This window comes from Trichosurus vulpecula, chromosome 3, assembly GCF_011100635.1.
Source record: "Trichosurus vulpecula isolate mTriVul1 chromosome 3, mTriVul1.pri, whole genome shotgun sequence".
Taxonomy (NCBI): Eukaryota; Metazoa; Chordata; class Mammalia; order Diprotodontia; family Phalangeridae; genus Trichosurus; species Trichosurus vulpecula.
In genome coordinates, this window is record NC_050575.1 from 428719600 (window position 1) to 428745217 (window position 25618).

The 25618-nt window shown below is 43.3% G+C and overlaps 1 protein-coding gene across 1 annotated transcript in view; it reads right to left on the reverse strand.

Annotated features, from left to right (window-relative positions):
• Positions 1 to 532: 532 nt before the first annotated feature.
• DOCK5 (dedicator of cytokinesis 5) overlaps positions 533 to 25618 on the reverse strand; it is a 189667-nt gene continuing 164581 nt past the window's right edge. The window contains exons 45-52 of the mRNA XM_036750130.1: positions 25034 to 25210; positions 16686 to 16769; positions 15875 to 16012; positions 10872 to 11038; positions 8539 to 8707; positions 7347 to 7485; positions 5325 to 5440; positions 533 to 4597 (exon numbers count right to left, since the gene is read on the reverse strand). Of these exons, the coding sequence (XP_036606025.1) occupies positions 4493 to 4597; positions 5325 to 5440; positions 7347 to 7485; positions 8539 to 8707; positions 10872 to 11038; positions 15875 to 16012; positions 16686 to 16769; positions 25034 to 25210 (1095 nt within the window). The 3' untranslated portion in view covers positions 533 to 4492. The remainder of the gene's footprint in view (positions 4598 to 5324; positions 5441 to 7346; positions 7486 to 8538; positions 8708 to 10871; positions 11039 to 15874; positions 16013 to 16685; positions 16770 to 25033; positions 25211 to 25618) is intronic.

Consider the following 25618-nt stretch of genomic DNA (forward strand, 5'->3'; position numbering starts at 1 on the left):
AGATTTTGAGCTGGAGTAGATTTTAGATTCCATCTTGTCTGAATCTCTCACTTTATGGATTAGGAAAGAAAGGCCCAGGGGAATTAAGTGACAGGATCTTATCTTCTCTTAGAACATCCCGTCCCCTGAGACTCCAAGGGATCTACACAAAGTCATCCACCATCCATGATCTTTGTTCTCAGGCTGTTTTGAACCCAAGAAACAGAGCAGACAGAGATAGACAGAGAGGCAGGGACAGAAGGGAGAAAGAGACAGAGAGAGACAGAAAGAGGCAGAGACAGAGAGAGGGAGAGGGACAGAGAGAGAGAGAGAGAGAGAGAGGGGGGGGGGTGGGGGAGGGAAGGAGACAAAGAGAGACAGAGACACAGAGAGAGACAGAGAGCATGTACCTGTGAACTGTAGCTTCACAGAGATAGCCAAGGTAGGTGGGTTGCTTCTAATGAAGTGACTTTGGGAAAGGGGGACTAACAAGGGTCAAGAAGGTGTCATTTTGCTAAAGAAAAGCTCCCAGTCAACCAAAGCCACAGAACACTTCAGAAAATCAATTCCAGATTTAATTTAAAAATAAATAAATAACAGCAAATCTCAGCAAAATATTTCCAGCCTTCTCAAAGCATCTTTCCTAACTATGGGTTTACTGAAGCCGCCCAGCAATCACACAGAATCTCAGAGCTGGGAGAGGCTTCCTCTAATTCAATGCCTACCCCCCAAAATTCCCCACAACAACTCAAGTGGGTGTACTAAGCGGTCACCCAACCATGGCTTAATGATACCCAGTGTGGGAGATTCTGCAACCACTCAAGGACTTCATTTGGTGATTGCTCTAATTTTCAGGAAGTTCCTTCAATCATGGTAAAACCTTCCTTTACAACTCGTATCCATTGCTCTGGTTCTTCCCTCTGAAACTAAGGAGCAAAAGTCTACTTGTTCTTGTCCAGGGCAGCCATTTAAATGCCTGAAGAAAGGCATCTTTGGCACACCTGGCATGCCTCCCCTCGCCCAACTCAAGCCCTCCCTTCCCTAAGCTTTCCTAGTTCCTTCAATCAATCCTCCCAGGACAGGACCTTGAAGATTAAGACAAGACTTTGGTGAATGCTCAGAAGGGTTGCCTGATAGAATGGCCTGGGTCTTGGAACTCCAGGCTCATCATGCCATAGCAAAGGAAAGGCACTCTTTGTCCTTCTACTGACTAGAGCCTACACAAACTTCACTGGGCTTTCACAAAGTGGACATTATGTGTGGCATGACCAATGTCAATTAGAACAGCTTGACCAAGAATGGCTTGCCAAGCCCTGTAAGCTCTTAAATGGTACAGTGTGGGAGGGCTTGGTTATTAAAGTGTTTGCATTGTCCTAGACACAGTAGATCATATTGGTAGCTTGTGAAGTAGGGAGATTGTTGGGGGTTGCCCTTTTTTTTGCCAATGTCACAGACACCTAATGTCAAAAACTCTATTCCATGCTAATGATTAGAATATATGGTCCCATAGCTAAGTCTATTCCTTTACAATCCTCTTCTGCTTTCCACAATCCTCACTGAATTCTATGCATTTAAAGGGTTGTGGTGTGAGAATGTGTGTGTGCATGTGCGTGTGGGGGGGGGAATAGGGAACACTATTTCCATTAACATGGAAAACACTTGATCTTCAGATAAAAGGCAGGCAGAAAGGGCACAGATCCATCAGTCCTCAGAGCACCATAGTGAGCCCACCAGACAGCTGGGGGCACCCTCAATGCTTTGTAAGGCTGTGATCCAAGTATCTCTTTTGCTTCCTGAATGAACCAATTCTCTACCGTTTAGTAAGAGACTGAAGTGTGGGAACTCTGGGGGCTGGAAGGAACCCTAAGAACTCCAGACCCTCTCATGCCAAGCATGCACTGTTTATCTGTCCTGATGAAAGTCTGCATCTCACCCAGCCCCCTTATTTTACAGACGATGAAGCTGAGTTCTCAGGAAAGGACAGGACTGTGGTAGGTCCCAGAGGCAACATCAAAGACAGGGTTCCAAGTGCATGGATCTTCCCATGATATCTATCACCCTGAATACCAGTCTCCTGGGGTGGGGGCTTGAGACTGTGCTGGTTTCTTGCTTTTCTGGCTTCCTCATCCAGGCTCATTGCCCTCTAGGGTTAGGGGCAAGGGGATGCAGGATGATAAAAGAAGGCAGGGGGAAAACCCAAACCACTGGTTCCATCTTTGTGCCTGAAGCCCTTTCTTGACTCCTTCTGCCTTTGAAGAAGGGCTTCTTACCTGATGTCCTGGACCCCTTTGGCAGGGCGGTAAAGCCTAGGATCACTTTCTCAGGATAATATTGGTCACCCATGTTCATAATTGAAGGAAATGCTAAATTTTAGAGGTTAGTAAAAAGGATGATATCATTTTTCCTCATCTAAGTTCATGGACTTCAGGTTAAAAACCCTTGTGTCTAAGAAAGACCCAGTTATGTGGGATGGGAGTGACTTCAGGTAGTGTTCCTTGCAGGTGTGATAATTCCAGGGGGCTCAAAATCATGCCCTTTTTGTTTTTCTGCTAAAACCTGGAATGGGTGGGACACCTCCCATCTAAACACTATGCACACACTCAACAGTCTTCCCTTGTTGAAATCCCACTCTTCTTTCAAAGTCCAACTCAAGCACACTTCCTTCATGAAGCCTCTTCTGGTCCCTTTCCTCACCCCTATTGGAAATGGTCTTGCTGGTTGATTGGTTTTGGTGCAAAAACAGGGCTACACAGCTAAGAAAGTGTCAGAGCCTCCAAATACTTATGAACCACCTGCTATGAGCAGGGAGAGAGGAAATGTGGCTGCCTAGGTAGAGATCTGGCCTCAAAGCCAGGAAGATTGGGGTTCATGCCCTGCTTCTGAGCCATACTGAGCAGGGCCAAATCACTTAGCCTCTCAGTCCCCCCAGGCATCCCTCTGTGACTATGATCCTGAAGGATAGTTGTGGGTCTTTGTGGACAGGAGATCCCCACATCACAGGTTCAGACCAAAAAAGAGAAGCTTTTAGGGCATTATGTAGGCTCTGGAATTTCTTGTAAATTTCTCAGTTCTATGGAGGGGCTCCCTTTGGGGAACTGTTGTAGATTTTACAAGGCAAAATCAAATGTGTGGAAAAGGAAAGCGTCAGATAGAAACATGATGGGGCCACTGAGTCATAGAAAGGGGATGGAGGAGATTGATGGTCTGACTACATGGAAAGTGGGATGGAAGACACTGAAGGTTGGACTCCATGGAAAGTGGGATGGAGGGGAATGAAGTTGGCGTCACTGGGGCAATGACATTCACACCTGTGACTCTACAGTCACCTACTTCATTCACACCAGCTCAGAAGAGGTAATGCAATGGGGTTGTGTGTGACAGGTCAGAAAGTAGAGGCAGTTACAATAAACCATAGAGAAGGAACTTGCCTCTCCAGGCTCCATGCTGGGCAAGCCTTCTCTCCTATGCTCCTACACTTTTACGTGTTGTCTTTCCCCGCTAGAACATAAACTCTTTGCAGGCAGGGACAATCTTTCTAATTGTATTTGTATTCCCAGTACTTGGCACCATGCCTGGCATACAGGAAGTGTTTAATAAATGTTTGTGAACTTGATGGAATCCCCAGAACTGAAAGTCTCCAGTCAGACCAGGGATACAGACTCTCAGGAGAGCAGATAAGACCTGTGATGTAACCAGGTCATCCTGAAAGCATTCCATTTAGGAGAAATTCTTTGCTTTTAGCTCTTGGTATAATCAGAATGTGATATCTCAATCATTTAAAAATCTTTGAGTTCTTCTGGCTATTGGAGTGGGGAAACCCCACCCATTTTTTCATTCAATTCACAGCCACGATCAACATGGCTCCTTTGTAAACTGCCCATAAACTCATGGAATTATGGGATTTTAGAGGTACCTCAGCAGCGCTCTGGTGCAATCCTCCCTGAACAGGTACCCTTTTTACATCATCACCAAAAGATGGTGCATCCAGCCTTACCTTGGACACATTCCCTTTTCTCAAAGGGCACATCATTACGTACTAATGAATTATTGTTACTTCGGCTACAAAAAGTGGTCCAGATGTGGGTGTCTCATTGTTTAGGTACATGGGAGTGGGTATGTCCATTGAGGAAGGGAACCCAAACACAAGCATCTCTTTTCAGAAGCAAAGCAAGAAATGCCTCTCATGGACAGGGAAAGGACTCCAGGGTCACTCTGGATAACCAGTCGGCAGGAAACTCTTTGGAGGCCCAGATGGCTGTGGGCCGAAGGTAGATACTTAACTATCATGTACAGGCTGTAATCAGTTTTGGAATTCTGCAAGTGAATGAAGAAGGCGTGAGATGGCCTTGGAACATGGCTGTGGGGAAAGCTTTCCAAAGAATCAATCCAGGTTCAAGGTTGTCCCAGATGAGAGGACAATGGTGCCATGCCTTTTGGAGGCTGGTCTTGAGATGGACAGTCCATGTTGGCAGATCCCAAAATACTAGACAGGTACTGAGGGGTAGCAGGGTCTTCATTGTGATCCTGGCTCTGAAGAGAGGACTCCGGACTTGCGGGCCTTGGGAGGTGGAGGTGGCGGGCCCTTGGCTTCTCGATGGACGGGAAGCGGGGGTGCAACCTGAAAGAGCAGAGGCAGAATGGGGCAGGGTTAAGAGAAAAGGATTTTTCTTCCTTATTCCTAACCCAAGGTTAGTTATTTCTCTATTATATTTTGACGATCTCAGACCGACCAGGCCATGCCTCAGATCCCACATAGTCACACACTATCCATGTTAGCCATCTTCTTTGCCATGAACCTGGCCTGGCTGTCGCGTGCATACCCTTCTTCCTCCCACCCATTTTCACTTCTTGTTCTGGAAACATTAATAAAAAATCATGTCTTCTTTAGAACTCTGTTTATTATCTTTGTGATTCCCCAGAGCAAACCTCCCTTCCCTGATCATTCACCTAGGGACTGCCTTGATTTTATGGTTTTGTCCTCAGAGTTTGGAACCTAATAATTGCCTAATAAATGCTTTTCATTCATTCATTCTTTACTGTTAACCACTCAGAGCCCAAGACAATTCTCCAACACTGTAAATTTCAGCATAATTGCTGATCTGTACCAGAAGGGGGAATTTCCCCACCAGGAGCTCCCCCAAACCCATCAAGTCATGGGTCCTGGCCCATTCTTCATCCCACCCTTGCCTCCCTGTCTTGAAGAAAAGATGGGTGACATAGGCTCCATTTTCAATGGGAAGATAAGGATGCTTGCTCTTTCCAGAAGTGAAAAAAGAGCCAGTAAGGTAGGACTGGTTCTCCTCAAAGCAGCCTGGAAAACCTCATGGCCAGCTCCGATCCCCTACCTCTGCTGAGTTCCTCTGGCTGCTGGTCTCATAAGGCTTGCTCTTGGGAGGGGGTGGGGGTGGAACTGTCTTTGCACCAGAAGACATCAGTCCATCTACCTGCAAAGTTGGCGAGCCTGGAAAGGATGGGAATCAAAGGTCAAAGAGGGAGAAGAGCAGCATGGAGATTTAACTCTTGGTATTGGGGTCTTAAGGACTCTTTTCTACTCATCTCCATTAAAATTCCCAACCTAGTACTTTGCTCTTTGTTTGCTTGTTTCAATGGAACATGAACACAGCTGGCAAGCAGAATGCTTATAGTTTCAGCCCTTTTTAGCAAGGCGATCTGGGTAAGTCCCTTTACCTCTATGAAACTCAGTTTCCTCACCTATAAAAAGGGGATAATGGTACCTATCCTGCCTAAATTTATAAGATTGTTCAATTTGGCTCAACAGACATTTATTAAGTGCCTCCTGTGTGCAGAGTACGATGCTAGCCATGGGAGACTTAAAAATGATAGCATCCTGACCCTTAGAGACTAGGGGCAGATGAAACAGACAGCCATGATTAATAATAATAATAATAATAATAATAATAATAATAATAATAATAATAATAATAATAATAATAATACATGACATGTAGCTTGGGGACACATGAGCCAAACTTTATGAAAAGTTCTCAGAAAAGTTCACAGCAGTTGGGAAATCAAGAAGACTTTGTGAAGTCAGTGGCTCTTAAGCTGGGGTTTAAAGGAGAATTAAAAGTTCAAGAGTGGAAGAGGGCAAGGGACGGCATTCCAGGCAGAGGAAGCAGTGTGAGGAAAGGCCCGGAGGTTGGACAACGCAGGGCAATCATCTGTGGAGTGCATAGAGAATGGTGATAGGAGAAAAGACTGTCAAGGCAGGTGAGGCAGCAGACTGGAGAGCATGGCCAGAGAAGCAAACTTCACTGGGAAGGGAAGTACCCTAGAGTCCTGCAGGCACATAGTAGGGGCTTACTAAGCTCCTTGAGAGTAGGGATTCCATTCTTTGTGCTTGTATCCCCAGTCCTTAGCACCCAGTGCATAGTAGGGGCTTAATAAATACTTGATCTATTGATAGTTGAATTGAATTAAATTGAAATAGGAGGACCAATGAGGGGGTTAGTGAAATGATTTAAGTGGGAGATTCATCAATCAGTAAGCAGCTAGGTGGTACAGCGGATAGAGTGTTGGGCCTGGGGTCAGGAAGACCTGAGTTCAAATCTAGCCTCAGGCACATGACTAGTTGTGTGACCCAGGGCAAGTCACTTTGCCTCAGTGTCTCATTTGTAAAATGCAGTGTTTCTGTAAGGACCAAGTGAAATAACATTTGTAAAGTGCTTAGTACAATGCCTGGCATGTAGTAAATGCTACATAAAGATCAGCTATGACTAATTAATTTGCTACGTGCTTGGCACCGTAGTAGGCACCCGGGACACAGATGCTGTAAATGAAACAGGCCCTACCTCCAAGGAGCTTACATAATTTAGGCCTGTACGAAAGTAGAAACAATAGGAATAGAATGAATGGGACAGGTGAGAAAGGGTGTAGGACTTGGTAAGAGACTGCAGGAGAGAAGAGAGAGAAGAAAGATCGGAGTTATCACAGACTTAGGGCGCAGAGGTCCTCGAGTCCAGCATCTACGTAGAGATGAGGACACAGAGGCCCAGAGAAATGGAGTCGTTTGCTCAAGATCATTCATGCAGTAGTAAGTGGCAGAGCCAGGACTTGAACCCAGGACCCGTGACTCCAATATTCTTTCTCCTGGATCGTGCCTCTCCAAAAAGTCAAAGGTAACTTTGGCTCAAGTGTCAAGTGAGTTAATGGCTATGAAAGTGTTTTGTAACCTGAATCCACTGTATAGATGTGGGGTATTGTTGTTACTTGTCCTTCTGTACCTGTGGCCAATGGTGCCAAGCCAGTTTGGAAGCCCCAGGTGCAGCGCAGACCGCTGGTGGCACGGATGACTGTGTTCTTGTGTCCCCAAGTGGTGAAAAAATGAGAGTGTGGAGAGAACTTACTTTGGGTCCTGGGTGTTTTCGGGGTCAGTGGCGGCGGGCTCAGGGGCATAGATGAGGGCAGGGGGGAGCCCTGGAACAAGGTCAGCCGGCTGTCCACTAACTGGAGACTCTTGGGTCTTTGCACTTTGCTAGCAGGGCTCTAGGGAGGGAAAAGACAAGGCACAGAAGGGGATAATAATGCCTCAATTTGGAGGCCAAATGGTTTTCCTTGCTTGAGCACTTCCCTCTGGACAAGAGGCGTGATGGGGAAGGGTGGGGGTATCAAAGGCTTTCGTTGCCCTAACCAAAGAATAAGATGTAATGGAGTCGGGTACGGCTAAGGCCTTTGAAAGGATCAGTGAACATCACCAGGTATTCAGTGGAGCCTCTATAGACCAAAGGAGCTGAGATTTAGAACTAGAAGGGGCTTCGGAAGCCATTTCACCCCCTCCCCCAATCCCACCCATTTTACAGATGAGGAAGCTGAGGCACACAGGGGTTAAGTAACTTGCCCAGGCTCACAGAGTGAAAGAGTATCTGAGGCTGGATTTGAACTCCAGATCTAGCGGTCCATCATGTAGTGAATAGTGAACCAAACTCAGTTTTAGGAATACCAGAGTTTAAATCTTGCCCCTAAGATACTTATTAGCTCTGTGACTCCATTACTCAACCTTTCAGAGCCTCAGATTCCTCATAAAATAAGGGGGCAGATGTGGGGACCTCTAAGATTGCTGCTAGCTCTAAATCTACGACCTTATTATGACTCCATGACCCAGTATTCTCTCTTGTCTCATCATTCAGATTCCCCTTTCCTCCTAGGAAGGGTTGCCTTTGCCAGATGTAGCCCAAAATGACCCATGATAAATAACCACAAAAACCCCTTACCTGCCCCACGACCTCAGTTAAGAGAGGAGGACAGATGGAGTTTGGGGACTGCAGAACGGCAAAGGAGCACAGGCTAAGGCCTGGGCTCACTTGCTGACATCACGGGATGAGGGCCATGAGTTGGGGTCTCCCAAGAGCCTCCAGCTTTCAGGGGGCAGAATGGATTTCCCTGAGCATCCCTCGGTCTCTCCCATGCTGCTAGTAGGTACATTCGGAAGCGAGCTGTGGTCCGGGATCTAACTGGAAGTCCCGGCCACGGAGGCTCTATCCCTGACTCCAGAATTCGGTTCCTGCAGAGAAGCTGGGGCCTGCGCCCACTGTGACTTACCAACAGGTCAGCTTCTGGCTCCCTCTCTGCGATGACCTGAGACTTGCTAATGTTCCAGTCTTTCCGCTTGAACTTGCCGATGCGGTTATCGCTGTCTTCTCTGAGGGACACATCTTCCACTTTGGCCCCTGACGAAGCTCTCCGCTCTAGGAGGGGCTCCAGAATGGACCTGCCACCCAGGCAAAAGGACACCATCTCACTCTTTGTTCCTTTCCCCAAATCCCAGGTCACTCTCCCTGACGACCATTCACCTTAAGGAGGGACCTTGGAATGGGTCTGGAGGACCCATGTGAGGAATGACAATGTTGAGCATAATACATGTTTGTTAATTAATAACTACTATCAACTAATTAACTAAATTAATAGAATTGATTTAATTCAACCCCAAGGTGTCTTAAACTTTCACTATTTCATTCACATGGTAGAAAAATACTCAAAAAGGGGGTCAGCTAGGTGGTGTGGTAGACAGAGCATCAACCCTGGAGTCAGGAGGACCTGAGTTCAAATTCAGCCTCAGACACTTACTAGCTGTGTGACCCTGGGCAGGTCACTTCACCCTGACTGCCTGCCCCCCAAATACTCCAAAAGGCCTGGGTTTGATCCTGACTCTGCTAATGACTTCATGTGGCATCTTTGCACATTTATAAAACAGGGGTCATCAGCCTTGCCTTCCCTTCCCCTGGCAGGATTGTGGTAAGGCTCAGATGGGGAGAACATATTCAGAAAAAAATCAGAAAATTATAGAGTACAAAAGAAACATCAGGTGTTTTTTTTAATAACTGTCACTTGTTGCGTCTCTTAATTCCACCCAGGGTCATTCTCCCTTGACAGAAAAGAAAAACCAACCCGGCAAAGGACCCGCAGCTTGGCATTTCATACCTCAGCCAGCTTCTCCCCCTCCTCGCCTCAGTTTTGTCCCTTTACAGGGAGGAGGAGGGCCCAGCCGCCCCTCGGGCTCCCTCTCTAGTTAGACATCCATGACCCAATGTCATGTTAAAGCTTTCTGAGACATTATCCCATTGATCCTTACAGCCACCATAGGAGATGGTGTTGTTATTCATGTTTTACAGACAAGGAAACTGAGGCTGAGAGGGATTAGGTGACTTAGCTAGGAAAGATCTGAAGCAGAATCTGAACTCGGGGCTTCTTGATTCAAATCCAGCTTTCAGCCATCACCGCTGAAGGACAGATGATGCGATGCAATGGAAAGAGTTTGAGTTTGTAGTCAAAGGACCTGGGTTGAACCCTGGTTCTGCTATTTGTGACTTTTGTTGTTCAGTCATTTTCAGTTGTGGCCATCTCTTCATGACCCGGTTTGGATTTTTCTGACAAAGATACAGATGAGGAAACTGAGGCAGAGTTAAGTGACTTGCCCAGGAAGTGTCTGAGGTCAGATTTGAACTCAGGAAGATGAGTCTTTGACAAGAAAACCCCAAATGGGGTGACAAAGAGCTGGACATGACTGAACAACGATGCTACGTGCTAGGCACTGTGCCAAAGGGGATACAAAATCAAAAGAAGTTCTGCCTTCAAGGACCTTATGTTCTTCTTGGAGGCTGCAACACAGATGCAGGCAATGGAAGGTAATTTTAGGAAGCAGAGAGCATTACCAAGCACGATGGTTTTTTGTCGAGCAGGGGAGCACAACCAGTGGCCTGTGAACTTGTTTTTAAGAAACTACTTTGATAATTATATTTCAATCTACTAGTTTCCCTTGTAATCCTGCATGCATTTATTTTGTGCATTTAAAGCCACGAATCTGAGAATGGTCTGAAGGTTTCACCAGAATCCCTGGTGCAGGAGATGGTGGTTGAAAAGGAGACTAGGGATGTGAGCAGGTGGGGATCAGGAGGGAGAGCATTCTGGGCGGGGGAGACAGAGACATGAAGGCAGGCAAGAGGTCTACAACAGTTTGGTTGGAACCTGGAGTTCTTGGAGGGACACAGTGTGAAATAAGAATGTTACGAACACTTTGTTTTTTGTCTTTTTAAGTGGGAGGGAGGGACGTGGGAGGAAGAGAAAATAGATTTTGGTTAATTAAAAAACTTAAAGAAAAGAAATAGGCATGGAAAGGTAGGCGGAAGCCAGATTGCAAAAAGCTTCAGGTCTCAAGTTGGGGAGATTATATTTTATCCTAGAGGCAAGAGGGAGCCATTGAAACTTCTAGGGGAGGGAGTAACGTGTGTCTTAGGAAGATTCTTTCTAATAATAAGATGATGTTACAGCCTGAGTAGGCCACACGCTGTTTTTTCATCAGTGGTGAGTGGCTGGGACTGATCTATTCACGGTCTTTGTAACCAAAGGCCCAGTTTTTATACCAAATAGCTACTCACCCATCTGATCCTGGCCTGGAGGGGGTGCTATCCGAGGAGGTGGAAGATGTGGAGACCACCGAGGAAGCCACCGATGTGATGGACAGTCTCCTTAGGGTGGAAGACATGATGTACGGCAGCACCACGGACCCCGTCCTGCTCTGCTTCCTCTCGGTCAAGGTGGGAGGCTGAGGAGCATAAGGAACAGTAGGTCTATGGGCACGGTCTGTGTTAGACTCATCTCAGTGTCCGAGGCTGGACACACTTAGGTCAATTTCCAGGAGGTGCCAAGGAGAGGAAGAACAGAAGCAAATACTTCCCTTCCACGGGTGAAAAACACAAAAAGGGTAAAGAACCCACAGCAAGAGCCTCTATCTAGAATCTCAATTCCAAAGGACTGATAGTGATGAACAGACCTCCTCCTCTTGGAAAAGAGGTGGGGGAACACAGGTGCGCAATGTCACATACTCCGCCACATGTACCTGATGTGCCATTTTGCTCAGCTTAACTGTTGTTCTATGTTAAAAGTTGGGGTTCTTTGGTAGGACAGTTACTGGAAACTGAGAGTGGTATAAAAAAGCATCAATATGTATGTCTGTGTATGAGTATGGTTATAGATATCTAACTATGTGCATGTAATTGTATGTATGCAGGTGCACTTGCACATGTTTGCACATACATGTGTGTATATGCACGTGTGTTTTACATATATGTATGTATATACACACATTTTTGTGTATATATGTGTACATATGCGTGTGTGTGTGTGTGTGTGTGTGTGTCTCCGTGCTTAATTGTAGCCTTCCTGGGGCTGGGGGAAGGAAAGGGAAAACAAGAACAAAGTAAAAAGTGACAGCAGAAAACAAAAGAAACAAAGAAACAAAGAAAAGATGGACAGCTCTGAGAGCAATGTGTAGTATTTATTATATAGGCTTTCTTGAAATGGAAATTCATCGCTGTATATTTCGAACCCTCTCACATTCTGCTGTGCACATGGCAAAGCATTTGTTTCTTTTCTTATTTTGTACTTAAGTTTATGTTTCTTTTTCTTTTCTTGTTGTATCTTTTAAGTTTTAGAATTTAAGTTTGTATTGGCAACCAAAAATGGGCTCCTTAGCACTTAGTCAACAAGTGCCCTTGACTAGTTTGGCTTTTTCCCCTGAACTGAATGCTGTTTGTATGTTGGACTGGAGTAAGCTTGTCGGCCCCTTCACCTTGCTTCCCTTGCTTAAGCAGATTGAAAGAACCTGTGCTTTCCCCGGCGTACCTTACACCCCCGCAGAAGCTGGATGGTTAAAAGCAGCTCCCGTTGGAGCCAGAGGCTGCTACAGCCACAGCCACAGCCACAGCCACAGCCGAAGCAGGAGCTGCCAGTAGCAGAGCTGACCTACGGGAGGAAGCTGAACAAAGACTTCAGGCCAGTGGGTAATCTTTTTACCATAGAGGGGGAAGCATGATTTTGCTTTATGCAATCATGCTTCTCTGTAGCCTCCTGGTTACTCTTTCAAGGCGTACTTATTGGGCCTGGAAGCTTTTGATCAATATATCAAAATGGGGTTTCTGGTTCATGGGTTGGTTACTGTGGAGCCTAAATATATGTTTTGATTCTTCTGCCTTCTACTTTGAGAGTTTCTTATATCCGGCAGTTCCGAACCTTTCAGACATGTTTATGATCCTCTTTGAGATTATAAACTCTGCCCTCCTAATACAAAGTTTAAAATAAATTAATTTAAAAAAAGATCTATAACACATAAGACAAAGCAAAACAATGTCCTTGTCTACTGGTCAAGCCTTCAAAGCTCCCTAGTCCTGCTTCTTTCAAATGTATTTTAATGAATACTGGTAGAAAGGAAGAATGTTGGACCCCAGCTATAGCGACGGAGCCCCCTCATTTATAGCTTCAGGCTATACGCCGTAAAGGATGCTGTAAGCAGATATTGTACACTGACTATCACTCATCTCCAAATTTGTGAAGCATGCTTGAAGACACTGCACATTTCTGAGAAGGGCCACCAGGCCCTGTTAGGTCAAATGCATAATCTCCTCTGAGCTCTCCCTTCTAACCCAGAAAGTCGGTTGGCTGACAGCTGATAGGGGAATGAAATACGCCAGTACATACAACATTCTTCAGCCAAAGGTGCCCAGCTTTCTGCCAAGAGGAAGAAGGTCAATTATGTGCTTATCCTCTGGAATGAAGATTAACCACGGCAATTATTCTGTGGTGACATGCCTTTCAGCAATCTTTTCACCTGCATTATTGTAGTCATCATATATACTGTTCCCCTTATGTGAGCTTGTGTCCGTTCAGACAAATCTTCTCATGTTTCTCTGAATTCTGCACATTTCTCTTGTTTACCGTACAACAATATTCCCTCACCTTCACAGTATAGTCTGTTTATAGCCGTTTCCTGATTCCTGGGTACCCATTTCATTTCCTGTCCTTTGCTACCCCACAAAGGGCTGTTGACTATGGCTGTGGAATATTGAACTCACTGTATGATTGAAAATAGGGTCACCAATTAAGAACCAGAAGAGCTCTTAGAGACCATCATCACCTCATTTTACAGATGAAAAGCTGGGGGTTAAGTTATGATTCGTCAAAGGATGTCCATGTAGAGGTTTTGGTTTTTTGGTTTTAGTCTTACCTTGGTTTTTTTTTTAATTCTTTGTCACAAGGGCTAGCAAAGGGAAGGGACAAGGGGGAGGGATAAATTTGGAAATGATGCAAAAACAAAATGCATTGACTAAAAAGATTTTTTAAAAAATTCTTTGAACTTTTGGGTGTATATAGATCTGAGAGCTTAGATACTAAAGACACGAAATAAGAAGCCAAGCTGTCTTAAGCACTAGCCACGCCGCAATTATTAGAGGGGACAAGAAAAAGCCATGCTAGTGTCTGAAATGAAGGTAGTGAAACAGGACTAATAAAGGCCAGTAGGGAGGGGAGGAGGGGAGGAGGAAAAATGAGAGGAAAGAGACTAAGAGTCAGAGTTGTTTACTGCCATGGGGAAGAGAAATCTGGAAACCAGAGGCTTGCAAAGGAAATAACCAATGCCACTGAGAGACTGGAAAGAAAAGAGAAGCAGCAGAAAGCGAAGTCTGCCCAGGGGATGCAAGCAGGCTTGGCATTTGGACCATAAATCTTGATTTCAGAGGACTGATAGAGAACTTGGACTCGCAAGACTTAAACTCAAATCTGGGCTCTCTCTAGTACCTCTGTGTGACCTTGGGCAAGTCAATTCCTTTCTCTGAGACTGTTTCCTCATTTGCAAAATGAAGAAGGCTTAGCCTGGAAGGCCCAGAAAATCCCATCCAGTTCTAAATCTGGGATCCTGTGCTGAGCCTGGAGCACAGACAGCTAGACATGGCCGGTCGAGATTTGTTCTGCATCATCACTGAGAAATGACTGCAGCATTAAAAGGCTACTTAATAACAGTAATGATAATTCTCACATGTACATAGTGTTTTATCATTTGACCCTTACCACAATCCAGTAAGGTAGGTGCTATTACCATCCTCATTTGAAGGTGAGGAAACTGAGGCAAAGCAGAGGTTAAATGACTTTCCCAGGGTCACGCAGCAAGTATCTGAGGCTGGATTTGAACACAGGTCTTCCTGACTTCACATCCAGCACTATCCACTGTACTGACTACCTATTTACCAAACGCTCTCGATGACTGCCATTTTATATAATAGTTTGAGACCTTGTCTGTCTTCATTCTTGCCTTTCTTTATCATTTCCCTTGATATTCTAGATATTTCTTGTTATTGGTTAAAACACAGAAAAACAGAACAATGGAACAGAACAGACAAAGAGGGGCAATAAAAAACAATGGTACTTAATAACCTAGCATTCAATAAAACCACAACCAAAAATTACTTAGGAAATAACTCCTTATTTAATTGGATCTGCTGGGAAAATTGGAAAGCATATTGTCAGGAATCAGGCCTAGACAAATCTTATGTCATGTTCCACAGGAAATTCAAAATTGACACACTCTGGAATATATGAATCTATGATCATGTCATAAAAATTAGGAAAGAAGCTGATAATACATCTTTTAGAGGTAAGGGTAGGAGAGGTAGGAGAGATGGGAGTTCTTAAGATCCTAAGCAAACAAGAGACAGAGGTAATTACAAAAAGTAAAAGAGATTTTGATGGCATGAAATTGAAAACAAGCCAAAAGATGGGTAGAATTACTGTTGGAGGATTTGTAAACAGGCAGGCACACCGGTGCATTGTTGGTGGAACTGTGAGATTGTACAACCATTCTGGAAACCAATCTGGAATTACGTAAATAAAGTGACTAAAATGTTCATGTCTTTTGATCCAGAGATTCTCCTATTATTGTCAATGAATAAAAGAAAGTCCAGGATATTTATAGCAGCACTTTTCATGATAGAAAAAAAAAACCTGGAACGAAAGAAGATACCCATGGATTGGAAAATGGCAAACAAACTGTGGTGCTGAATGTGACAGAATATTACCGCATTGTAAGAAAAGATGAATACGGAGATGCATGAAAAGGTTTCCATGAACTGATGCAGGATCAAGTTAGAAGAGCCAGAAAAATAGTTATTCAAAATGTCAACAACCTTGAAAATGGAAAATACAACCACGAAGCCATCAAAAACAATGTTGAGAAATTAGAAAGGACAAGGCTGTCCCCAAAGAAGAGACATGAGAACATGATACTCCCAACTGCTTTAAAGAGGTGGGACAAGCGGAGGTGGGCAGTTCATGGGTGTGGAACATTGCATACTGATGCCCGTTTTTTTCCTATGTATTGACTGGTGTTACTGAATTTTTTTCTTCTCGTTTCTCTCTTTTTTAAGAGATGGGAGAGAGAGAGATGAGGAAATCTAGGCAGTGAAAACAAAAGATATACATAAAATTTCTTAGGAAGCAATAAAGGCATTAATAAAACACTGAACAAAAGAGGGAAATCAGGGGATTGGTATGAAGTTAGCCTAGTGAGCCTGGAGGTCAGATGCTAAGATCATCTTGTATTCATGAAACTTACCAGAGTGATGACTCCATAGAGTTTCTCCACCTTCTCCCTGAGCTCCCGGAAACAGGTGGTGAGCCGATCATGCAGGGGCTTCAGCTGCTCCGTCAGCTTCTCCCCATGAATTCGGATCCCTTCTCCAAGTAGGGGCATCTGGAGAAGTGAACATAGGAGAAGGTGAAGGGCCAGTTTAAGAATGAAAGGACAAAACAGGTCCAGTTCCTAATCACATTCTCTACCAAAGGGTCATGGATGGAGAGATAAGAAGGACCTCAGGGACCTAGTCCAGCCTCTTTATTTTACAAACAAGGCAACTGAGGCGCAGAGTGGCAAAGTGATTTGCCCAGAGCCCACAGCTAGTCTGAGACAGGATTTGAACTCAGATCTGCTTGATACTTCTCCCTCCCACTAAGATTTTGCTCTTTAACTATAGATGACTTTCTTCATGCCAGAGAAAAATGAACTGAAGTGGCACCTCTGGGGAGATTACATGAGGACATGGCTGTCTCAAAGTGATCATTTAATAAAACTCAAATACACCGTTGCTGGGTCTAAAACTCGGGCCCCTGTCTCAAAACGATAATTTAATAAAACTCAAATACACTGTGGCTGGGTCTAAAACTCGGGTCCCTAATGGCCAAGTGCCAATGGAGCTCCCAGGCCTTCCTGATGCCAGGCTCTGTGCCCTTCATTTTTCCATCGATTAGCGGTTTCTTAGATCCTTTGAGGTTTCCACAGGACGTCCAGTACTGGTCCACTGGATGGGAATGATTCCCTGCCAACAAGAAGCTGTTCCTCTGGAGGATGGTCGTGTTTGGGGGCGCACCTGTAAGGCGATCAGCCGTTTGAGCAGCTCAATCTTCTCCTGGTCCTCGGGGTGCTCCTGTTGGTACTTCTCTGTGAAAAAGGCCTGGGGGGGAGGACAGAGAAGAAGCAACTGTGAGACGCGCCTATCTGTGGATTGCTCCAAGGTGGGGGATGACGCCCAGAGTAAATGGGGAACGACAAAAGTGTGGACCCATTCCTGCAGAGAGTCAGGCTCATCAGGATCATATAATCACAGAGCCTAGAGCTGGGAGGGACCTCAGATGACATCTGGTCAAACTCCTGTATTTGACAGATGGGGAAACTGAGGCCCAGAACTATGAAGTAGTTCACTCAGTCCCAATCTAATCATGGTTTTAAAATGTACCTGGGAGGCCATGGGGTCCAACCCCTTCACGGAATTCTATATTCCACAGAAATGACTTGCTCACGGTCATATACGCTTGCAGCTTTAAAGCTAAAAGGGACCTGGGAGACTGTTTGGTATATTCCCCTTGCTTCATGGGGGCAGCTAGATGGCACAACGGATAGAGCCCTAGACCTGGAGTCAAGAAGAGCTGAGTTCAAATCCAGCCCCAGACACTCACTCGACCTCTGTTTGTCTCATTTTCCTCATCTGTAAAACGGGCGTGATAATAGCACCTACCTCCCACGGTTGTTGTGAGGAGTAAATGAGACAATAAGCGTAAAGTGCTTAGAACAACGCTTGGCTATAGAAATGCTAGTTATTAATTATTATTACTATGATGACAGGGGAAGAAACTGGATCACAGAGAGATGCCCCCCTTGCCTAAGGTTAGCCAGGTACTAAACGACCCAGCTGGGAGTGCTCTTCCCACTGGATCACACCGCCTGCTAATCTCCTTCCATTCAGCTTGCATTTCCTAGAAGCAGTCTGCCCACCCTTGGAGTGGCTGCATGGTTCACTGGAGAGAGCACAGCCAGATTTGTGACAGGAGGACTTGGGTTCGAATCTATTGATGTCATCGGTCCTCTTTGAAAACAAAGGACGGATAATAACAAGTGCTCTCCTATTACCACCCATGTGACCTTGGGCAAGTTGTTTAATCTCTATGGGATTGTGGTTTCTCCTCTTTAAAATGGGCATAAAATAAGCACCTCCCTCACCTGTTGTGAGACCCAAATGACAGAATGCCTGTAAATCACTTTGCAAACCCCCAGGTTGTCATAGACATGTGAGTGGTTACCATGATTAAAGGCTTTAGAGATTCTAGGCTCAGGGTTGTGAAGCAAACATTAAGGAAAATCCACCTTTGGTACCGTATTTAATGGTGAGAATGATACTTTTTCAATGGGAAATGTCAAATGTTCCCAAGCACAAAAACAGTTCTTGGAAGAACTTGAAAAGGACTCCAAAAACCAAACAAGAGATTGAGGAAAAAATAAAAAAAAAAATAAGAGAAATCCAAGAAAATCCAGAAAATTATGAAAAGAAAGTCAACCAACTTGAAATAAAGAATCAAAAACCTAAGGAAGAAAATAATTCCTTGAAAACTAGAACTGGGCAAGGGGAAGCTAATGATATTCTAAGACACCAAGAAATAATAAAACAAAATCAAAAGAATGAAAAAATAGAAGAGAAAGGAAATGCCATCAGAAAAACAACTGATCTGGAGAACCAATCAAGGAGAAATAATATGAGAATAGTTGGGCTACCTGAAAATTATGGTTAAAAAAAAAAGAATCTTGATACGAAATTACAAGAGATTATCCAGGAAAATTGCCCTGAAGTTCTAGAACAAGAAGACAAAGGAGAAATAGAAAAAATTCACTGATCATCACCAGAAAGAGATCCCAGGAGGAAAACTTACAGGAATATCAGAGCTGAGTTTCAAAGCTCCCAGGTTAAGGAGAAAATATTGGAAGCAACAAGAGAAAAAAAAACACAATTTAATAATGTCATGGAGCTACAATAACGATTACACAAGACCTAACAGCTACTATACTAAAGGACCGTAGGTCTTGGAATACTATATTCCTTAGAGCAAAAAACCTGGGGTTACAACCAAGGGTAACTTACCCAGCAAAATTAAGTATAATCCTGAAGTAAAAAAAATAGACACTTAATGAACTGAAAGACTTCAGGTTTTTGTGACAAAAACATCAGAACTTCAGGGAAAATTCAACATATAACACCCAGGAGAAATATAAGGTAAATACTAAAGATCAATCATAAAAGACTCAATAAGGTCAAATTGTTTACTTCTTTTTTCTTTTTGGAGGTGGGAAGGCAGGGTAATTAGGGTTAAGTGACTTGCCCAAGGCCACACGGCTAGTAAGTGTGTCCAGTGTCTGAGGCTGGATTTGAACTCAGGTCCTCCTGGCTCCAGGGCCAGTGCTCTACTTAGTGCTCCACCTAGCTGACCCAATTGTTCACTTCTTATATGTGTAAATATTAACAGTGCTCTCATGACTGTCATTCTTTGGGTAGTTTGAAAGAAAGGCTTGGGCTGAGCTGAGTATGGTGGGGAGATTCTAAAAGAATAAAACTGCAGGGAGAAATAAAAAGGAGTAATTAACTCATACAAATTAGGCACATGGGGAAAAACTGATACAGAGGAAGCTAGTGGGGGAGGGCATGTAGTGCTGGAACCTTACTCTCATTGGGAATGGGTTAAAGAGGGAACAATACATGTTTCTAGAAGGGTATAAAAGTCTTCAAATTCAGAAAGAAATAAGAAGGCAAGGGGATAGGGTCGAGGGAGAGGATAAGGGATGGACTTTTAGGAATAGGAGGTCAAGGTAGCAGGTAGAGATCAAGCAGAGGAGTGAGGAGGGATAGGATAAACAGGGTGAGAAGGATAGTGAGGAAAAATATGAAGGAGGAAAATACACAACTAATTGTAGCTTAGAATGTGAATGGAAGGGCGGAGCCAAGATGGCGGCTGGTAAGCAGGAACTAGTATGAGCTCCGTACCGAGTCCCTCCAAAAACCTATAAAAAATGGCTCTGAACCAATTCTAGAATGGCAGAACCCACAAAACAGCAGAGGGAAGCAGGGCTCCAGCCCAGGACAGCCTGGATGGTCGCTGGGTGAGGTCTATCCCACACGGAGCTGGGAGCTGGGAACGGAGTGGAGCAGAGTCCAGCGTGGGTGGCGTGGACCATCCAGACCAGAAGCCGGGCGGAGGGGGCCCTAGCGCCCTGAATCAGTGAGCTGCAGCAGTTACCAGACTCCTTAACCCACAAACACCAAAGACTGTGGAGAAGGTTAGTGGGAAAAGCTGCGGGAGTAGAAAGAGTTCGCGGTTTGGCTTCCAGCTCTGGGGGCAGTGGAGGTGGGGCAGCTACAGCTGTTGTTACTTCTGGCTCCAGGCCCACCTGGTGGGAGGAATTAAGTGGTGGATCAGAGCAGGAGTGCACGGCCTGCTGAAGATCTAAGCCCAGTCCGGGTTGGCGGTTGGGTAAGGAGGAGTGCTTGTGTGGCAGAGCTGGCACCTCCCCCCAAAACGTGGAACATAGAACTCTCTAGTCTACAAGCAGTCATACCCCACTGAAAAACTCAAAGGTCAAGTTAGTTGGCTGGGAATATGGCCAGGCAGTGAAAACGCACCGAGATTCAGTCTCAGACTTTGCATTCTTTCTTTGCTGACAAAGAAGACCAAAACATACAGCCTAAAGAAGTCAATAAAGTGCAAGAGCCTACACCAACAGCCTCCAAGAAAAACATGAACTGGTCCCAGGCCATGGAAGAGCTCAAAAAGGATTTGGAAAAGCAAGTTAGAGAAGTAGAGGGAAAATTGGGAAGAGAAATGAGAAGGATGCGAGAAAACCATGAAAAACAAGTCAATGACTTGCTAAAGGAGACCCCAAAAAATACCGAAAAATACACTGAAGAAAACAACACCTTAAAAAACAGACTAACTCAAATGGCAAAAGAGCTCCAAAAAGCCAATGAGGAGAAGAATGCCTTGAAAGGCAGAATTAGCCAAATGGAAAAGGAGGTACAAAAGACCACTGAAGAAAATACTACTTTAAAAATTAGATTGGAGCAAGTGGAAGCTAGTGATTTTATGAGAAATCAAGATATTATAAAACAGCACCAAAGGAATGAAAAAATGGAAGACAATGTGAAATATCTCATTGGAAAAACCACTGACCTGGAAAATAGATCCAGGAGAGATAATTTAAAAATTATTGGACTACCTGAAAGCCATCATCAAAAAAAGAGCCTAGATATCATCTTTCAAGAAATTATCAAGGAGAACTGCCCTGATATTCTAGAGCTACAGGGCAAAATAGAAATTGAAAGAATCCATCGATCACCTCCTCAAGTAGATCCCAAAAAGAAAACTCCTAGGAATATTGTTGCCAAATTCCAGAGCTCCCAGATCAAGGAGAAAATACTGCAAGCAGCCAGAAAGAAACAATTTGAGTATTGTGGAAACCCAATCAGAATAACCCAAGATCTGGCAGCCTCTACATTAAGAGATCGAAGGGCTTGGAATATGATATTCCGGAGGTCAATGGAGCTAGGATTAAAACCTAGAATCACCTACCCAGCAAAACTGAGTATCATGCTCCAAGGCAAAATATGGATTTTCAATAAAATAGAGGACTTTCAAGCTTTCTCAGTGAAAAGACCAGAGCTGAATAGAAAATTTGACTTTCAAACACAAGAATCAAGAGAAGCATGAAAAGGTAATCAAGAAAAAGAACAAGAAAAAGAAATTGCAAGGGACTCACTAAAGGTGAACTGTTTTGTTGACATTCCTACATGGAAATATGATGTGTATGATTCATGAGACCTTTCTCAGTATTAGGGTAGCTGAAGGGAATATGCATACATATATGTTTATGTATATCTATGGGTGAATGTGTATGTATGTATATATCTATGCGTGTATGTGTGTGTATATATATATATATATATATATTATATATATATATATATATATATATATATATATATATATAGAGAGAGAGAGAGAGAGAGAGAGAGAGAGAGAGAGAGGGAGAGAGGGAGAGAGCAGACACAGGGTGAGTTGAAGATGAAGGGAAGATATCTAAAAGAAATAAAATAAAATTAAGGGATGAGAGAGGAATATACTGAGAGAGGGAGATAAGGAGAGATAGAATGGGATGGATTATCTCCCATAAAGGTGGCAAGAGGAAGCAGTTCTGTGGGAGGAGGGGAGAGGGCGGATGAGGGGGGAATGAGTGAACATTGCTCTCATCAGATTTGGCCTAAGAAGGGAATACCATACATACCCAATTGGGAATCTTACCCCACAGGAAAGAAGAGGGAAGAAGATAAAAAAATGGGGGGGATGATGGAGGGGAGGGCAGATGGGGGTGGAGGTAGTCAAAACCAAACACTTTCGAAAGGGGACAGGGTCAAGGGAGAAAATTCAATAAAGCGGGATGGGTTGGGAAGGAGCAAAATGTAGTTAGCCTTTCACAACATGAGTATTGTGGAAGGGTTATACATAATGATACATGTGTGGCCTAGGTTGAGTTGCTCGACTTCTTAGGGAGGGTGGGTGGGAAGGGAAGAGGGGAGAGAATTTGGAACTCAAAGTTTTAAAAACAGATGTTCAAAAACAAAAAAAAAAAGTTTTTGCATGCAACTAGAAAATAAGATACACAGGCAATGGGGCGTAGAAATTTATCTTGCCCTACAAGAAAGGAAGGGAAAAGGGGATGAGAGGGGAGGGCTGACTGGGGAACAGGACAACCAGAATATATGCCATCTTGGAGTGGGGGGGAGGGTAGAAATGGGGAGAAAATTTGTAATTCAAACTTTTGTGAAAGTCAATGCTGAAAACCAAATATGTTAAATAAATAAATTTAAATTTAAAAAAAAAGAATGTGAATGGAACGAATTTATCCATAAAATGGAAATGAATAGCAGATTAAAAATTGGGATTCAACAATATGTTGCTTTCAGGAAACACTATAAAAATGAGAGATACACACAAAGATAAAATAAAGGGCAGGAATAGAATTTATTATGTAAAAAAAGCAGGGATAGTAATCATGATCTTAGACAAAGTTAAAGTTAAAATAGATTTAATCAAAAGAGGCAAATAGAGCAACTATGCTATATGTCAGTAATATTATTCAATATTATTCAATATTTAAAATAACTAGACAGTAGAAAATACCTGAGAGTATACCTGCCAAAACAGACACAGGAACTATATGAATATATATGGAAAACATTTTTTAAACAAAGTCAGATTTAAATAATTGAAGTAATATTTATTGTTCATGGGCAGGTAAAGCCAACATAATTTTTCAAATGACAATTTTACTCAACTAACCTATTTATTCAACGTCATCCCAATTAAATTACTAAAAAATTGTTATTGAGTTAGAAAAAAATAATAACAAAATTCACTTGGAAAAACGGAAGGTCAGGAGCTTTGTGGAAACCCGGGGAAAAAGATGTAAAGGAAGTAGATTCAGCAGTATCAGACCTTAAACTATATTATAAGGTGAGAGTATTGTTGAAAGGTAAAATGGATAATTTCAATTATTTTAATTAAATTATTTAATTAAATTAATTAAAATTTTCTTTAAAAATGCAGATAATTGGGGGGCAAGTAACTTTCATAGACAATCTCTCAGATACATGTGATTGAATTGGAACATTGCTGTCATGTAAGAAATGATGAGCCAGCTGACTTAGAAAAACACAGAGAGAGTTGGACATATGAAAGAAGACGCTGTCAACCCTCAGAGAAGCAGATGACAGCTGGAAATAAGCATAGTATGGTCTTACATAAATGTGTATGAGCGGATATGTATATGTTTATAGATATCTATGTATATGTATATATCCATGCTTGATTGTAGCCTTCTTTGGGGGGAGAGAGAGGAAAAACAAAGTAAAAAGCGCATGGCAGAGAATAAAAGAAAATCTACAAGGAATCAAAGAAAAGCTGGGCAGCTTTGAAAACAATGTATAGTATTTATTATATAGGTTTTTTTTAAAAGGGAGATTTATTGTTTTATATTGAATCCTCCTTCATGTTCTGCTGTGTACATGGCAATGTTTTTCCTTTTCTTTTCTCATTTTGTATTTAAGTTTAAAATAAATTAAAAAATTACGAAAAAAAGAAAAAGAAAACAGTAGGGCCCTTAACAGGGCCTGGACTACAGTGAGTAGATGCTTAATAAATGCTTGTCAACTTAGAGATCATAGACTCAAAGACTCTAGAGCTGAGGATCTAAGCTTGACTCAATAGAAATGAGAAATTAGGAAGAGGAAATTAAGAAACTGAGGAAGGTGGGGATTTCTATGGAGAAACCGAAGATTCAAAAAACAAACGATGGAAAACCACCATGAAGTAGGATGAGGGTCTGTGTCTGCCAATCTCTATGATAGCTTTAATATTTTTTTCTTAAACTTTTTTATAAAACTTATCTCCCTTCTCTACCTGTCTCCGTCTCACTTTTGAAAGAGCTTTTGCCTTCAAAGTCCCCTTCATTTTTCCTTTTCAATGCAGTGAAAACCACTGTCTTATTAAGAGCAAAAGGGTTTTTCAAAAAAAATGAAGTGATGAAAGTACATGATGCATTTCATGTGGGAAATAGTCTGTAAGCCCTCATTGTGTGACTTGGCAGAGAATGGAAATATCTGGAGCTCAAGAGGGGAAATCTCAGACTGATTGTAAACCTCGAAAATAGCTAAGTCAGATCATTCCATTTTCCCATCTCCAGTGGCAGAGGATTCATTCTTTCTTTCTTTCTTTCTTTCTTTCTTTCTTTCTTTCTTTCTTTCTTTCTTTCTTTCTTTCTTTCTTTCTTTCTTCCTTCCTTCCTTCCTTCCTTCCTTCCTTCCTTCCTTCCTTCCTTCCTTCCTTCCTTCCTTCTTCTCTTCTCTCTCTCTCTCTCTCTCTCTCTCTCTCTCTCTCTCTCTCTCTCTCTTTCTTTCTCTCTCTCCCTCCCTCCCCCTCCCCCCTTTCTCTCTGTCCCCCCTCCCTCCCTTATCTGCCTCTAAATGTCACAACATTCCAGAATCTTAGCCACTGGAAGGGACCTTGGACCATTTAGTCTAACCCATGCTGGAAAAACAAGAGCCTTTCCAATGTCCCCACCAAGTTGTAATCCAGTCTCTTATATATTACTCCCTGCACAGTCTGTGGTCCATTCCTCTTGCTCTACTTGCTATCCTGCACATAGTGGTCCATTCCCCATCACCAAGCTTTTGCATAGGCTGTATTCCAGGCTTGGAATGATCTCCCTTCTCACATGTACATCTTAGAGCATCTGACTTTCTTTAAGACTCAGCTCATATCTAGGAAGCTATCCATTTATTCATTCATTCACCCATCCACGCATCCATCCATCCATCCCAGTTCTATGAGGACCCATGCCTACCTTTTCATAGTTGGAATATCCACCCATGACAGCAGGGTCTACAATGCCATTGAGTAGCATGGAGAGTGGGTGCAAGGAGAGTGAGCGGTCCCATGCATGCTGTTGGACGCTGTTGCTGATCTTCTCATTGGTGAGCTCCATGGTCTCAATGGCGTTCTCCAAGGGGCTGATTTCTTCCTGAGCAGCAAGAAGCAAGAAAGAGGAAGGGCAATTTGTGAGCCATACAGCAAGACCTCAACACGCCAGGACCAGGTGAAAGAGGGGCATTTTGGAATTAAATTTCATTTTCTAGAATCCCCATTAAGTTTAATCATTAACGACAGCTAATAGGCTCTGCTAATTATTGGCTGTGTAACCTTGAACAAGTTCCTTCCCCTTTCTGGGTCTCATTCTCTTCCTCTGTAAAATTAGAGGACTGACCAAGATAACCGTTAATGTCTTGTCTAGCTCTAAATCAAAGGAAAGAACAGAGTCACAGATCATTGTTGTAGATCATACTTGTGTGCCCTCTGAAGACCCTTGGTAAATCACTTAGCTCCACTGGGTCTCAGTTTCCTGCTCTGTAAAAGGAGAAGCTGGACTCAT